The sequence below is a fragment of the Phoenix dactylifera genome, chromosome 9 (assembly GCF_051530095.1).
Source record: "Phoenix dactylifera cultivar Ajwa chromosome 9, Ajwa_hap1_PhDact_Kaust_v1.1, whole genome shotgun sequence".
Lineage (NCBI taxonomy): Eukaryota > Viridiplantae > Streptophyta > Magnoliopsida > Arecales > Arecaceae > Phoenix > Phoenix dactylifera.
This window is the reverse complement of record NC_143198.1, coordinates 32,058,956-32,075,595: the sequence shown is the minus strand read 5'-3', so window position 1 is coordinate 32,075,595 and position 16,640 is coordinate 32,058,956. Positions and strand designations below refer to the sequence as shown.

Sequence of the window (16,640 nt, the reverse complement as noted above, 5' to 3'; positions counted from 1 at the left end):
ATATAAAGGACCTCCTCCGGCAAGCTGTCGCCTGCTCAGCGAATCCTGCTTGGCCATATCTAGTCGTTATGACCTGACTTCAGAGACTGTGCGGCTGCAAGACAAACTGTACCGCTCGTCGCGCCAAGAAAGCCTCACACCTCACCAAGAGTGACTGCACCCCCAAACCACCCTCGCACAGTGGCAGACATACTCTCTCCCAGGCCACCAGGTGTATCCCGTGGCCCCCTATAAGAGCCCCAAAGAAAACTCCGCATAAGCCGCTCAATCCCCTCCAGTACAGTATTCGGCACAACTGTATGAGCTATCAGATAAATGGGCAAAGAGCACAGAACTGACCTGATCAGTGTCAATCTACCTATTATAGAGAGTGATGATGCCCTCCAACCTTCTAGTCTGCTCCGCACCCTCTCCAACAAAGTAGAGCACTCTACCACCTGTAACCTTCTTTCCGTGATGGAAACCCCAAGATCAACTAGGGGCCCCTCTTGCTCCTACATGCCTAGAATCGCCTTGATCTCCCGTCGCACCCTCCGCTCCGTGCTCGGTCTGAAGTAGATGACTGACTTTTGGAGGTTGACTCTTTGCCCAGACCATACACAATACTCTGTCAACATGCCTTGAAGGGCTCTGGCATCCGTCACCCTTGCCCTAGTGAGTAAGAGGCAATCGTCTGCAAATAGCAAATGAGAAATAGGGCGGGCACCCGGACTTGGACTATAGGCTGCCGGCTCTCGGTTCCCACAAGCAACATGCAAAGCACGGAAAAGCAAATCAGAGCAAATGATAAATAAATACGGGGACATAAGGCATCCCTGGCGAAGCCCCATAGTGGCTCGGAAGAAGGGTGATGGTGTGCCATTGACCAAAATGGAAAAGCTAGGCCCCGCACACATCCTAGAATCCAAGCAATCCAATTCTGGTGGAATCCGAAACTCTCTAGTGCCGCCGAAGAAAATCCCACTGGATCTGGTCATAGGCACGCTCCATATCCAGTTTCACTGCCATCAAACTTCGCCTTCTCGAGGCTCACTGCAGATCCCCCATCATCTCCTGAAGCAACAAAATGTTGTCTGAAATTGACCACGGCGATTAGCTGGATCCACAGGGACTCGAGTAGTCATGGAGGAGCTCATCCCCTGCTCCGCGATTTTTGAATGATGGTAAGGGAGGATGTCATATTTTAGGCTATGCATGTATATCGTGAGGCCAATGGAGCGGTCGATTGGGTGGTTACATATGTAGCGAGTCACTCTGGAGGTACCATATGAACTAGGGAGAGAGATGGTCGGAGCACTTCGGAACCTTTTGTATTTCGATTCTATTGGGTATATTCATATCCGTGATATATGAAATGCCTATTTTAGCATATATATATATATATATAGCTGGCCTGAAAGTTTTCAAATTTTTTTTAGAGAGAATGTATTTTGCCCACAAGTTGAGGGCGTTACTGTATTTTTATTTAAAAAAATGAAAAAGCGAAAAAAAAAGCTGAGAGGGTGGAAAAAGAAAAATCATCCGACATTCCCCTGTTCGCACGTCCGCCCTCCTCTCGTCTAGACCGAAGACGCCCTCCAGAGCGAGACGGAGGGGGAGAGGGAAAGGGCTGGTCTTGGCTGCCATGGAGGGTTTCAGATCGAGGGGCCACAACGACGGAAGGATGCAGCTTGGGGCCTACGGCGGCCGGCCGCCCCCTCCCCCTTCCGGCGTATACGATTTGAGGAGCTACAGCGCGTCCTCCGCCTCCTCCGCCCACCCAGGCAGCGGCTACGCTGGATACGGTACCAGGGAGGTCGAGTTGGGCAAGGGGAAGGCGGCATCCGGTTCCTCCAAGAAGGGGTGGGTCTTCAGCGACCCGGAGTTCCAGAGGAAGAAGCGGGTGGCGAGCTACAAGCTCTACGCCGTCGAGGGGAGGGTGAAGGGGTCTCTTAGGAGGAGCTTCCGGTGGCTCAAGGATAGATACACCCTGGTGGTTAATGGCTGGTGGTGATCCCTTCTTCTGGTATGCTCCTCGCCATCTTTCCTGTTTGATTTCCTTTGCAAAAAGGCATCTTTTTCATAATTTGATGGTTCTAGTTGTGATTTCTTGTCAATCATTTAGATTTTTTTTTTTCCTTTTATTTTTGGTTTTTGATCGATTTGGACAAATATTTTATTTCCTATGGCTGTTTTCATGGTATCGGAGGTTTTATTGTCGTCTTTATTCTTCTTCTGATTCTCTCTCTTTGTTTGGGATTTTATCCTTGCAATAGCTTTTGTTTTTTAGCTTCATGGTTCTAGCACTGATTTTTTGTCGAAGGCTTGGATTTTTTTTGTTCTTTGACGGGCTTTGATGAACAAGTATTTGATTGCTGATGGTTAGTATTTGTTTGTGTTCCCTCTCAGTGGTTCGCAGGTTTTCCTTTTCTATTTTCAATTTCGTCTCAAAAATTTTGTTTTTGTTTGTCTTAATTTCAGTGGTTCTAATGAATCTGAAGAGATATTTAATATGCTACTGCTATTTGCATACTATCGGTAGCCTTCTCGTTCTTCTTGTTCTTCATCTTGTTTTTAGCCCTCTCTCTCTATGGTTTGACCTTGCCCTTGCAAAAGGTTTTCTTTTCTAGATTTATCGTCCTACTCTTAATTTCTAATCAAAACTTCATTTTTTTGTTTTCATTAATGGGCTTTAAAATGTTCGATTTTCTAAGCTACATAGTTTCAGGTACCCTTGTTCTTGTTCTTGTTCTCATTGCTTTCTTTTTTTTGGGTTGGATTCTGTCTTCAGCTTTCTTCCTTGTCCCCTTCCTTCTCTGGGTTCATGGATCCAATCGGATCAAAAAATATAAGATTCCTTGTTTTTCCTTGCTTGCACGTAATATTTTCAGACAATTAATTTTCTTTGGTTATTTTCTCCACTTTTGCCTTTCCATTCTACTTTAGTTGCTTATTTCTGGTTTCATGGTTCAAGTTCTACTGTTAAAAGCTTGATTTCCTCTGTCCTTATTTCCCTCGCTAGCTATTTCAACCTCTGGGATTAAGCAGGATGGTCAAACCTAGGAATTTGTGCAGACCTGGCTTCTCCTGGTAGGATATTTTGTTGATTTTCTGTTAGTGTCATCCTTTGCTTGTAGTTTGGGTTTCTTATAGCTTCAGAGGATTCTGCACTTATGAAGGTTTTGGTATGCTTGTAAGTTTTAAATCTTTTGTGTGAAATGTAATTCATCCACATTGTGATCATACCAGCACTAGTATACCGGATCGAAACAAAAATGTAATTTATCCTTGTGAAAATTTTATGCATGTCTGAGATTCATGGACTGTTATTCAGCTAATTCCTAGACTGTAGGATAATTTGATTATTGATCTTGCTGAAATCCATAATCACCTTTCAGTTCTTCATAAAATCTAGACACCTTTTTCTCCCTTCTTTATCAAAAATTTACTAACTGTTTGGTATCATTGTTGATTTTGTGGCTTTGTTTCTCTACATATTAGTGAAATACCACATGCAGCTTGATGGTGAAGATAGCACTTGCAAAAATTATGCTACTCCTTGCTTTTATTTCCGCTCTCTTTTTTTTAAAGCAATAAATCGTAGCTGCCAAAAGCTCTAAAGATTTTACAAAAAACTTAGAAAAAAAAGCATTTCATTGCACTTGTTGTTCAGTCTAGTCCACATTTCTTTTTTTTTTTGAAAAAGAAAATGCCAAGCAAGCCCTGAATTTTTGCTTTTGGTTCTCAAGGTAAGCCTACATCCAGCATTGATCTGTGTTCTCCACCCTGCTCTCCCCTCCCAAACCCCACTTAAACTATTGGGTTTCATAACCACCTTGTTTCTTTTGCAACTTGCCTTTTTTTCCAATTAATTTAGAGTTGTTGGAGATATGAGCAAAAGAATTGATGAGCTGTTTCAGCGACATGGCAGTCTTGCATATAAACCTCATGTTATGCACATGCATATAATGAAACTAGAATAGGTGATTTCTTCAACCTTTCCTAAGATAGATAGGTTCTAAACATGGAAATGAGGATTAATACTTTTGCATTATGGTTGGTTTTGATAAATGATCAGTTGACGATTTTGTACTATCAATTGATTATGTTCTCATTTCAAATTCCAACTCATTACAAACCATTTTGCAACTTGACTTTGGATAGTTGTGATAATTCTTGATTTTTTTTTTGTAGCGGTCTCTCTCTCTCTCTTATATCACAATCCAGTGCACTGCTGTATATACTACTATATGCAGTTCACTTTGGTGAATCATTTATCTTGTGATAAGACATTCTTTCAGTTGCAAAATAAAATTTGTTTTTCATTTAAAGTTCAGTATTCTGTCAATTTTCCTAAACGATGCAAAAAATGTTATATGGCTTCTCACTCTTTCAGTCCGCAATTCTATCCGAAAAAAGTTTTATGAATCCAAAATTCTGATTTATACCTAAGGAAGATGTAATATTAAATACTGGTATCCTCCTTAGGTATCAAACATTTAATTATGACAAAGATGAGGCCTTTCGCTGTGGTTTCTTCCATCTGATATCTGCTGTTAAGTGTTAAGGCATCAATATCATCAGGTGAAGTCTCCTAATGCCATTTATAAATCTGCCATCTTCACGGTTCCTCATCCTATACTACATCTATGTTCAACTGTTCTTTTTTGATCGGCATAAATTGCTTTATCAGTTTGGAAATCTGTTGCTATCATATGCTTGGCTTACCAAAAGCAATCTTATTTCAAAAGCTAATGTGCTGGTTGTCATAATCGGGTCCTTTTTTTTTTTAAAAAAAAAAGAAGAAGATGCGGACATGGTCCCCAACCCTTCCAGTCAGAATCTAAATCATAGTTCTATTATCTTCCATGCAGGACCAAATTGCATGGACCTAAGATGACCTTTTGTCAGAATCCCATCTTGCAGTATCATGTCAACCTGTAGGGTGTGTACTCCTGAAGTTTCACTGTATCAAACTTTTGGTTGGTCATGGATCCTTATTTCTTTTCATAGACTGTTCAATAGTTTAAATTTGAAGCTGTGATGGTATTTGCTGATTAGTTTCAATTGTCATTGGCAATACCAACCTGCTTGAGATGTGCTCTTTTGCACTATGAATGAGATGTTTAGAACTCTTAACATTAAAATAATCCATTACCAATTCAACATGACTTTTGGGGACCAAGATCAAGGAAATCAAGCTCGATTTAAGACATCCTAGAAATGTTACTTTTTAGAATGTTACCTCTCCTTTCTCTCCTTTGCTAGTTTTCTGTTTTTGGTTTGGCATTGAAAAAATAATGAATTCTAATTTTTGGTGTTGTGATACATTGGCAGGGAATAAGTCCAATATTGCTTGGTTGCAGTTTGAGTTTTCACTGAAGGGACATTATCTGCCTCAAGTCTGTTGCTTGTGACTTCCATTTTGAAAGGGGAAAATTTCAAAATAGCTCAAACGGAACACTTTGTATTCCCATGTTGTATATTTATTTTATTTAGTCTGATATTGTATATACCTTTGAGATTTGTCTAGTGATGCGTCTGTACAACTACCAGTCCAAGTTCAGGTACTATACACTTGCTTTGGTTGTTTTATGAAGTGTTTCGTAGCTTCGAATTTAGTAAGGAGAAATAATTCTTGTGGGAGCTTATATTTGGTTTGACTAGTTATTCTTTCTTAGAGTGACTTGTAACACTTGATATACCATGTATTTTAGAATCGGTGAGCTTTAGGTTTGGTTATAGAGAATAACATTGGATGTTGCAAGGGTCAATGAACTGTCCTGTGCTTGTTAGTGAGTGAGATCAAGAGACTAAATTGCAGAGCAGAGCAGATCGGTTCAGACCACTGCAGTGCAACCAAGGCCATAGATGGAAAGAGGGTAAAAATGTCGAACTCTCTCTACTGTCGTCAAAGTCGCTTGTGATTTCGTGTCTGTACGAGGGCTGCTGTGTGCAGCTTTGGATGCATTCTAAATCTGCAAACCTCTGCTGATCTCTGAAAAACAAACACTTTAATTTTTTGGACCATCCACTAGGCCAACGCAGATGCCCCGCCGCTGTTGCCGATGCCGATCTCTCCAGACGCTCTATACCATTCTAGTATTAATGTATTTAAGAGAATTAGAAAATAAAAGAATTAGAAAAGCTCTCGAAGCAAACATTGCGTCGATCTAAAACATTCTACCAAAGTGATCAACCACAAAAAAAAAAAAAAGCCATCCAATCTATATGCTCCATACTATTCTAATATGAACATATCTAAGAGAATTACAAAATAACAGAATTAGAAAAGTTCTCTAAGCAAACATTGTATCGGTCTAAAATATTCTACTGAAGTGATCAACTACAAAAAAAAGGCCATCCAATCTACATGCTTGAATATATCTAAAAGAATTAGAAAATAGCAGATTTAGAAAAATTCTTTAGCTAAACATTGCATCCGTTCAAACATCATATCGATTGATAAAAAGAAGCCATCCAATTTACTGCCCTGTTTGCCTTTGGGTGATACCTCGGCGTCTCCACCCTCGTGCTCAACCATCTACCTGGTCCTCTAGGTCTCCCTCAGCGATTGCGTTGGCCTGCCTCCTTGGTGCATTCAATTGGGCCGGACAAATGTCAATTTGGAGGTTCTCGTTCTGTGTCCCACAAAATCCTCCAAGCGAACGGCTGGGACGTGTCTAAACTTGATCCGGGCCTAGCTTGGACCATGATCCGACCCGATCGGCCGCTTTAATTTAAAACAAATAAACTTTGTAACCCTTCCCCTTGGAGACGAGGCAGCACTCAGGAGCTGGGAAGAGAACCCTCTGTCTTCCAGCCCAAGTCTCCGCCTCTCTCTCTAGGGTTTCTCCTCGTCGTCACGCAATCGCTTCAAAGATGGTGAACGTCTCTGCTTCTTCGACATCTTGATCTCTTAGTCTATCTTTCTGTTTAATGAGGGACTCGCCTTTTGATTTCTTGGATCCCTGAATACGACTACGATTTGTGATCGCCCTCAGTTTGTCCAATCTGTTCTTGAAATCGTTGTTCCATGGTTTATTGTAGAAACCAAGCTTTATGCGTATAAGTCTGTCAATTATAAGATCCCAACATGGCATTTGCATTAGGTTTCGATCAATTGAATCAAGAGGCACAGTCCTGTTGGAAGAGGGGAACAATGAAGGAAGTTTTGCTTCTTGGTGTAAAAATTCCGTGAAAACAGGAGGAATCTAGAGATGTTAAATGTTCTCTATACTTGTAGTATCTTCGGATTTTTTAAATAATTTCTATTCTATATAATATGAACCATTGTACTATTGTATTACTGATATTTGTGAATATATCGTTAGTGGTATTAGATATTTATACCGTAATTTTCAGTACCAGATGATTGCTTGCTTCCTTATGTAGGAATCTGACATCATAGTTGCTTGATGCAGGAAGAGAATCTCGATGCTGCGATAGAGTCCCTCTTGAATGTTGAGAAGCAAATGAGGCTTGCTGGTGATGTTGCCGGAACCAAGAAAGCTGTTACTGACATTGTGGAGCTTTGTTACAAAGCCCGTGCATGGAAGACTCTGAACGACCAGATAGTTCTTCTGTCAAAAAGGAGGGGCCAGCTTAAGCAGGTGAAGTGTTTGGAAAATTTGTTTCTTGCTGAGTTTAAATAGATCTAATTTATCGAATTGCTAGAGCAGGCTACATTTGGAATTCTTTTTTCCTTTGATACTGGCCAACCTAGTGCAGCAAAACCACCTTGATGATATTTTTGTTAGCTCATAAGTATGTACAATCAAAAGTGCAGTTCTAGATGCAGGTGAACTATGTTTTTAGTATGTCTTCTTTGCATGTTCCTGGGTTATCAAAATTTAAGGTCACCGAGGTGCCTCAGCTTTGTTATGAAGTATAACGTATGTTGGCATGTTATGTATTTATGTTGTTCACTGTTAGATTTTTATCAGTGCAAAGCACATTTGCCCAAAATCATCACAAGGTTGAAATGGTAGAAAATATGTATCAAACAAAGGAATGCAGAGAACTAGATCCGAGGATAGGATAGCAATGCATATAGAATGTAGTATTTTCTTGGAAGGGAAGAAAGTCATGTCTTTTGCAAAGTTGTTATAAAAAAGGAATTTGGCAAGATGAGACAATATTTCATTTATAGTGCTGGATAGATGTGATATTGGGTGCAACTAGTGGGATTTATACTATCCTCACTGTAGGTCCTCGTATTTTTATATGATCTAAGTAGTTATTCCCAGGACTTCTTAAAAAGCTTTATCTATTTAAGATCAAGGGTCCTTACTGTCCATATTGAATCACATATAATGGAGGGGATATCCAGTGCACGAAGATATGGGTGCCTTGATGGGTCTAGTATTCACCAGATTTTTTGTTTACCATGTTATAGTGAATGACAATGTGATCCATCGTAACCATATTCTGCGTCACTTGAAGCATTTTAGTCTTGTTAGTCTGTTCAAGTCTGCTGCAAATCCTGCATTTGTTTTGATAAAATGATGGACGAGTGGGATTTTGAAGAACTCGCTCTCATTGACCTATTTATAACTTTAAATTAGAGCATCCCTTCGACCTTGATGATTTAGAGTATGAATAAGAAATTGGTATCTTAAAAATGTCCTACCTTATTGGGGCCTATTTACGCTAGTATGCTACACCATAACAATTTCTGCACTTAATATGCGTGTATTATTATTATTACATTCTAAAGCAGCAAAGAGATTGGAAAGGTTTATTCTCTTTGAGGGGCCTTAAATCACAAATAAATGTCTGAGATGTTTTCTGCATGTTGGGATGGTGAGTTACGGGAATCAAGAGAGTTGGAAATTATAATCAGGGTTTCTTTGGGAGGAGCCTGATGGTACAAGTTAAGTGATGGTTAACAGAGTTGAAAATTGTAATATAAGTTTTCTTTGAGAGGATCCTGATGTTACAAGTATACCTTGGAAGTGGGATTGCGGGAATGTACACTCAGGTAATTATGTGATGATAAGTTAGGGGTTACTAAGTTGAATGGTAGTTTGCCATTTATTGTGGAAAGGAGAGTAGTTTGTAGTGAAAAGCTGCCAAAGACAATTATAGAGAAGAAGCAGGGTTTGGGCATGCAAACAAACTAGTATATATTTTCTTTTCCTAATGCCTAAGAAATATTTTCGTTCACTTTTGTGAAGAGACATTGAGACATTGAAAGGAGAGTGAAGCGTAAGAAAAAGCACTAGATGCAACACTAAGTTTTGGTTGAATATATCCTACTCTGTTATTCCGGGCCCTCCCTTTCTGCAAAATACTATTATATAGACCTCCTTCAAAGGTAAAAGAGAAGTTTGAGAGCAAATTAAAGATACTTTTGTACCAAGATGGTATCCGGGGACGCTTCAATGGAGAACATATTGAGTGGATCCTGCACCCCTAATTTTCTTTGTAGTAGAATGGCAAGGATCCTTGAGGCTTGGGAGGAGTCTGGTTAGGATGCAAGGCCTGTTGGGGAAATGTATTAGCTATATTGGGTTGCAGTCGCTCTGATGTTTTTAGTGGTAAATGCCATTCATCTCCTGGATTTACTTTTCTTTCTTCATCCCAAGAAAAGTAAAAAAGCTAAGTTGGTTTATGTGATTGCATAGAAATATTTGCATCTGAAGGTGAGGTGCTATTTAGTTGGCTAGTATAGCCATGTGGGGCAACTCTTCTCTCTCTCTTTCTCTTTGGGATTTCTTTGCAGGGGATGTACTACAAATGATTATTTTCAACACAGACATCAGCTGTACCCTTCAACTCATGATAACCTGTAGTTAGTACATTTCAGGTGTCAAACGACCTAATTATAACATCAATATCCCACCTTTGCACCACCTCAGACATACAGATTATTTATCTGTGCACCACTTCAGACATACAGATTATATATATAGGGAGTATAGAGATAGAGAGTTGAAACATGGTGGTTTATGAACTTAATTTATATGTCAGTGGATTGTTCCCCATCTTTACTCATTGCTGGATGTGGGGACACTTGGTCCTGGCAGACACGTAGTATGTGTTGCCGGGAGCCAGTTTACTTTTGCAGGCACCTAGGGCTGTGGTGGAGTAAGGATTAAAAAGAAAGGTGGACACTGGATTTCTGATTTAAACTATTTATGTGATTCACTTCTTCTATTTTTCTTCATTGAAAACCATTTTGTGGTTGGCCTATGAAAAGCCCCATTTGAGTGCTCTAATCTGGTTTTCTTGGTTGTACTTATTCAATTTATTTTTGTGTGGTTGTTTGCATGCAGGCTGTCACTGCTATGGTGCAACAAGCCATGCATTATATTGATGAGACACCTGATATTGATACGTGCATAGAATTAATCAAAACACTGAACAGTGTCTCTGCTGGAAAGGTGAACATGTGATACATAGAGGAGACCTACTTTAGCACATTTTATATACTTAAACATGCAATTTAGGTTTCTTGTCTGTTTACAGATATATGTCGAGATAGAGAGGGCACGCTTGATAAAAAAACTCGCGAAGATTAAAGAAGAACAAGGCCTTATTGCTGAGGCTGCTGATTTGATGCAAGAAATTGCTGTAAGTTGATGCTGAAATGTCTCATGACAATTCCATCGGTTTACACTGGGATTCTTGTTGTATTTATGTTGATGTACTGAAATGTTTCCTTACACTTCGGTTGAGACTTAGTTTATTTTGGGATTCTTGTTGTATTTGATTACGGACAATTAGTGGTTAAAATTATACAATTTATTTTGTTTTGTCAACTGAATGTTTAGTCTTCAGGTGGAAACTTTTGGAGCAATGGCAAAAACAGAGAAGATAGCATTCATTCTTGAACAAGTATATCATGTTTAAACCTTCATTCATTGGCTCAATTTGGACAATACTGTTACAAGACTGACATATTCCATTACTTATATATATATTTTCAAATCAAACAATTTCCAGGTTCGTTTGTGCTTAGATCGCCAGGATTATGTACGCGCGCAGATTTTGTCAAGAAAAATTAGTCCTCGGGTTTTTGATGCAGATGCCTCAAAGGAGAAGAAAAAGCCTAAGGAAGGTGATAATGTTGTTGAAGAGCCTCCTGCAGATATACCTTCCCTCTTAGAGTTGAAGCGTATCTACTATGAACTAATGATTCGGTATGGTGGTGCTTATTTGCTCATCAGGTTTTGTGCGTAAGCTGTTTAACCATTCTCTGTTGAGGAGAGTTGATTCTTTTGGGACCAAGGCAACCAGTCACCCACCCTTCTCCCCCAAGGAAAAAATAAAAAAGAGAAAAGGCTTTTGTGTTTGGCTATTCGAGCATCTACCTGTGCCCTTTTCCTTCGCCTTCACTGTTCATCACTGAATATTTTGTTGACTTCAAATTAATGTCCTCTGTTTTCTTTCTGATTGTTTACTGAATATTGTTATTGGTGATTACTGATTCCCTTTCGTACCACTACAATATGATTCATGTAGCCGTCCCCTTTTGATTCTGAATGCGAAATAACCTTTGGTACTCCTTTGCTCATTACATTTGACATGTTAATTTTTACTTTCTTTCTTCCATTTCTTATTATTAAGATCTGCAAGTTAAATGCAGTAATCGCATCAGCAGGAGGCATCATGTGTAAGGATAGTTTCTTTGTTTTTTTTTTTTTTTGAAAAACTCTAAAATAATAAATAGCTATATCAAAGGGCATCCCAATGCATGAGGCTCCTGCCATTGTGGGGTTTGGGGAGGATCGGATGTAGGCAATCTTAACCCTGCACATGGAGAGGCAGTTTCTGTTGTTTCAAACTTGTGACCCCAAGGTCACATTAGAACAACCTTACTGTTGCTCCAAGGCTCACCCTTTATAATCTAATGAATAGCTATGAAGTCCAAAATTCTATATTTCCCAGGTTCGTTGGTTGTGAGTTTGGACGAATGGGTGAGCTGGTGTTTCTATATTGACTCGTGCTTGTGCTTGTGAAATCTGTTATTTGATTCTGAGATGTTCTATTATGGCGATTTGTTTGCTTGGAATTTATGCATTACAATCTGATTATTAGATGCTCTATTAGAGAGTGCAGTCTACTTTGATTTTAAGATATTATTTACATTTGGTGCCATGATGATTGGATAACTATTAATTAGATCATTGTTTTTGTGTAGCTATCACTCTCACAATGATGACTACTTGGAAATTTGCCGTAGTTACAAAGCAATATATGATATTCCATCTGTGAAAGAGGACCCAGCACAGTGGATTCCGGTAAATACCTTCTGTTCTTTTTTTAATCTTGCAATATCTTTCTGAACAAATTTTTCTTTGTAGGTGCTCAGGAAAATTTGCTGGTTTTTGGTGTTGTCGCCTCATGACCCAATGCAATCAAGCCTTCTCAACTCTACCCTAGAAGATAAAAATCTTTCTGAAATTCCGAATTTCCGGTACGTGATTCTTTGGTTTACTTTCATCACACTTTTTCTATCCAATTATTTTGCCTGATGAGAGATCTTCATATATGCTGTTCTCTTTGTGGGGCCACCATCTAAGTCTGCTGTTAAAGCAGCTAGTTACCATGGAGGTGATACAGTGGACTGGTCTTTGGGAGATGTATAAGAACGAGTTTGAGAATGAGAAGAATATGCCTGGAGGATCTTTGGGTGCCAAGGCAGCGGAAGATCTAAAACTGAGAATCATTGAACATGTATTTATTTTGATGCTCAGTTTTTTGTTTCTTCTATTTCATTTTTCATTTTTACTTTATTTTAAACTTTATTAATTTGCAAATCTTTCACCTTCCCAGAATATTTTGGTAGTATCAAAGTATTATTCAAGGATTACCTTAAAGAGGCTTGCTGATTTGTTGTGCCTGAGTCTACAGGTTTGCTCCCCTTTCCTTTATTCAACATGATTATTCATGCTGATCTGTTCTTCCTACATACATATCTGACATTATTTACTACACTTAGAACTCCTAAGGTATGCGGAGTGATTGATTCTAGGCTTCTCCCCTATTCCCTTTAGTAGCCATCCCCTTGTGAGGATGCAAATATAACGATGTCCCAAATTTGGGGTGTCTTTACTGCAAAATATTTGGTGTTATTGAAGGTTAATAATTCATGGTGCTTATAGATGAAAGAGTACGCAACAAAGTCTGCAATCTCAGTACCGGATACCAATACTTTTGAAGGGTCAGAAAATGCTTTCTGGCCCACCAAAAGCTCTGCCAAACGGGGCCTAAGTCATACTTGTAGAATTTATGATGAGGTCTAGAGAAGATTCAAAGGTAATCAATTAAGTTCATTGACATAAATGAGTAATTGAAGCACCTTCCTCAAGGAAAAGTGGATGCCAATTTTGACTGCTCGGTCAGCTCATCTCGTTCGACCTCTTCATTTTGCTCCAACAGAATCTATTGGCTTTTTTTTTTAGCTATGCATCACACACTCATGTGGATCTAGCTTTCAACAGTGATCCACTACTTTCTAATCAAGTAGTCATTCCTTAGGAAAGATCAAATTCTTAGCATTATCTCTACTTGAAGCATTATAAGATCAGCTTCAACTTAAAGAGCTTTTCTTTTGTCAGCTTATATTTGGAGAACCCTTTATTCCTTAATTTGTTTCCCAACAACCTCTAGAGTGGTAGTTTGAACTCATAATCTGATCTTTTTATTTAGCAAAGAAGGTGCAGGTTGTGTATATTGATCATAACTTTGTTTGCCTACAGACTTGGTGATGGGTTCTTTCTACCGGGAACTTGACAGCTGTTTATTTATTTTTTTCCAACCCAGAGTTGCCAGACCCGTTTTGTATCCCCTCTAGAATTGTACTCTCATATTTGCTTCTTTCATACTTCCTTTTTCGAAATTTCTTTGAGAGATCTCTATCCTGCTACTGTACCTGTGCCTGCTGGCAGTTCTGGTAATTAAAACCTAGAATCAGGCACCGGATTGCAGTCCATTTGGCACATGAGAATGTGGACTATGAGTCTGGGATATACAGGAGATATTGGACACTAATAATTATGATGATTGATCCAGTGTCATCCTAGATATGTAAAGTTTTGAAATGTTTACTGCAGTTAGGTTGACTTTCCAAGTCATTTGCCTAATTTCTAAATTATTGGATGCAGTATACTAGTATCATTGCATGAGCAAATGTATTAATTATTTATGGATATCAAGTTTGGCTACAGCTGAAGTGCATGGGTAAGAACACTTTTTTGTTATAAAATATAGCACTTAGTTTATAGAGCCTAGGTGGCGGAGGCTCCTATGCACGTAAGTTACTGGGCCTGCTGCCCTCTCTGGTTAAGACAAAGATGCCACCAATTTTCCCTTTTAAGGGAAGGAATGGCAGAAGAAAGGAAGGCACCTGTTGCTGCTTGCTTTAGCTTAGTTGTGTGGTAGTTCATGAGAGGTTGCTGCTTTGCTTGTTGACTGGCCACCTCACAGAGTTCATCTTTGAGGCTTGTAAGAATGATAATGATGGGATGCATTGAGTCCCTTTGCAAGTAGCATATATGTTATTTGGTTCTGTCATTCCTTAGGAAAGATCAAATTTAATTCTGATGGCAGCGATCCTGGAAACTCAGGATTATTGGGTCAGAAAGATACATTGTCAGCCATGCTTGTTATTTGTGGTCCTAGTGCATCAGCTTCTTGAAAGCGGAAGTTAGTTTGTTGTTTGTACCTGCCGTTCATTGATTCCCACACCAGGGATTCTGAGAGCAGCATCTTTTGGGATCATAGTTTGGTTCTGATCTTCATGAAATTGTGTTGAATCACTAATTCTAAGAGGCCAATTGCATGGCTTATTTCTTTGCTTGGAGAGGGAAGAGTGCAACTTGCCAAGCAGTTTTGCCTTCCTCTTCTTTTTTATTTTTTTGTCTTGTTCAGTAAATTCTTGTCTCATGCATAAAAAATTTCCTGTTTAGAAGGAATAGAAACCTGTTCAGTTCAATTAACTCATTAGTCGGGCTGTCTGTAGAATAGCTTAAGTTTAAAATCTTGCTGCATGGCCCATCTTTGTTCTCAATAAATTGCCAATTACATTTGGATGTATATATTAGTAGCAGCCAATAGTGGAATTGTATGTATGTTGAGACATGGTTGCTGCTTTCGTTTTTATACCTTTTTTGTGGGGCTTCACAAGAACCAATGATGTTGCTAACTATCCACAAAATAAGATGATCAAGAATTATGTTTCCTTGCCCCCCTCCATGTATCAAAGTGTTTTGGGAGTTATAGATATCTCCATTCAAATTTTTGATTCTCATCATTTTTGTATGGTAGATCATTTACATATGATTCTTTGCAATATACATGAAAATGTAGCGGCACGTCTCTCCTTCATGTTTATTTCCTTTTCATCTCAAGTCTGGTTTCTCTGGTGTTCATACCATGTATCCTATGTATCTGCATTCCGGAATATGCTTGTAGCTTTTTTTTTTTTTTTTTTTTTTTTTTTGAAAAAAAAAATTAACTATCAAAGTTTTATGCCTCTCTCTCGTTATTTTTCAGGAAGCTGAAAAGCATTTATCAGACATGGTGGTGTCAAAATCCCTGATTGCGAAGATAGACAGGCCAATGGGAGTTGTTTGCTTTCAGACAGCCAAGGACAGCAATGACATCCTAAACTCTTGGGCGATGAACTTGGAGAAGCTGCTTGACCTTGTTGAAAAAAGCTGCCACCAAATACACAAGGAAACCATGGTTCACAAAGCTGTTCTGAAAGCTTAGTCACGTATTTTACCATGCCACAATGAGATTTTCTCTAGGCCGGTCCGGAAGTCTCAAAGTTACAAAAAAGATGGCATGCCTCCTAGGCTTCAATTTGCTTCTCCCCCGTCGAATTTCTGTTTCATTATCTCTTAAGCGAACGATAGCTTGCTCCAAGCTTCTTACAGAGTGTAGCAGCTGAACATTCTTATTATACTGATTATATTTGTTTTACTAAACCATTTTGCAACAACCATTCCGTGTTTTCAGTGTCCAATGTTGCAAATTATTAAATTGACCATGCATAACTTCTAAGTAATTTTAAAGCAGCAACATTGTAAGATAATTGGATTATTGTTATGATATGTTGATCTAGCATTCCACCGTGAGAATGGTAGCTTCGCTTTCTATGGCAAATCTGCTGTGGCCTCTACAAAGTCATTTCTCTGATACTCGGCTTTTTGTCTTTTTATTTATTGTTGAGTGAGCAAGAGGGCCAAAACACAAATTAAAAGCGTTCAAAAGTATAACCAAAGCCGGATGCGCGTGAGCAAGCGGATAAATTTGGGCCGGAACTTACTAAGCAAGCGCAATCGGCGGACGAAAGCCGTGAACCGGGCAGGGCCGGGATCGAGCCCTCGAGCTCTGAGGAACGGATATACGGGTAGGACGTGGTGTTGATGCCGTTCGACCAGCTAATAACAGTGGTTGAGTCGCCCTTGCTTAAGGTTAGAGATGGCGTAATGAAAGCCCAGCCAGCAACGCCTCTATGATCACAGATAACAAGCAACGTTCATCTTAGACAGCTAAAGAAGTTGAAATATGAAAATCTTTTTTCTTTTTGGAAGGGAGAGAGATCCCTAGAAGCTTTGGTTGTTAGCCATATGGGTACAACCATTAGCCACTTGGACGAATCCTAATCCATGCAAATGTTTGAAATCTCATATTAGAAAGACTAT

At 39.2% G+C, this 16,640-nt stretch overlaps 2 protein-coding genes across 5 annotated transcripts; both read left to right on the top strand.

Moving 5' to 3' along the window:
• Window positions 1-1,493: 1,493 nt before the first annotated feature.
• On the top strand, window positions 1,494-5,630 carry LOC103719460 (uncharacterized). 3 transcript variants are annotated; one of them, XR_001880124.5, is made up of 3 exons: window positions 1,494-2,005; window positions 3,002-3,069; window positions 5,317-5,630. XR_001880124.5 is itself a non-coding variant. In XM_088705045.2 (2 exons), the coding sequence occupies exon 1, from the start codon at window positions 1,625-1,627 to the stop codon at window positions 1,991-1,993; it is 369 nt and encodes a 122-aa protein (XP_088561171.2). In that variant the 5' UTR covers window positions 1,501-1,624; the 3' UTR covers window positions 1,994-2,005; window positions 5,317-5,630. The 3 variants fall into 3 exon arrangements, 1 of the variants encoding a protein (XP_088561171.2); XR_003388036.4 differs by lacking the exon at window positions 3,002-3,069 and adding an exon at window positions 4,468-4,563 and having other exon boundaries at window positions 5,317-5,490; XM_088705045.2 differs by lacking the exon at window positions 3,002-3,069 and having other exon boundaries at window positions 1,501-2,005.
• Window positions 5,631-6,734: 1,104 nt separating this feature from the next.
• On the top strand, window positions 6,735-15,934 carry LOC103719444 (26S proteasome non-ATPase regulatory subunit 12 homolog A-like). Of its 2 annotated transcripts, XM_008808703.5 has the most exons (11): window positions 6,735-6,864; window positions 7,404-7,592; window positions 10,260-10,367; window positions 10,453-10,557; window positions 10,765-10,821; window positions 10,930-11,126; window positions 12,128-12,227; window positions 12,291-12,403; window positions 12,510-12,663; window positions 12,763-12,840; window positions 15,484-15,934. In XM_008808703.5, the coding sequence occupies exons 1-11, from the start codon at window positions 6,862-6,864 to the stop codon at window positions 15,700-15,702; spliced, it is 1,323 nt and encodes a 440-aa protein (XP_008806925.3). In that variant the 5' UTR covers window positions 6,735-6,861; the 3' UTR covers window positions 15,703-15,934. The 2 variants fall into 2 exon arrangements, with proteins under 2 accessions (XP_008806925.3, XP_008806918.3); XM_008808696.4 differs by lacking the exon at window positions 6,735-6,864 and having other exon boundaries at window positions 7,398-7,592.
• The last annotated feature ends 706 nt before the right edge of the window (window positions 15,935-16,640 follow it).

Coding starts and splice junctions, on each gene's coding strand:
- LOC103719444 (XM_008808696.4), top strand. CDS start 7,398: ATGCAGGAAGAGAATCTCGATGCTGCGATAGAGTCCCTCTTGAATGTT. Junction 12,228..12,290: donor ACCCAGCACAGTGGATTCCG/GTAAATACCTTC, acceptor TTTTCTTTGTAG/GTGCTCAGGAAAATTTGCTG. Junction 12,404..12,509: donor TCTGAAATTCCGAATTTCCG/GTACGTGATTCT, acceptor CCACCATCTAAG/TCTGCTGTTAAAGCAGCTAG.
- LOC103719460 (XM_088705045.2), top strand. CDS start 1,625: ATGGAGGGTTTCAGATCGAGGGGCCACAACGACGGAAGGATGCAGCTT.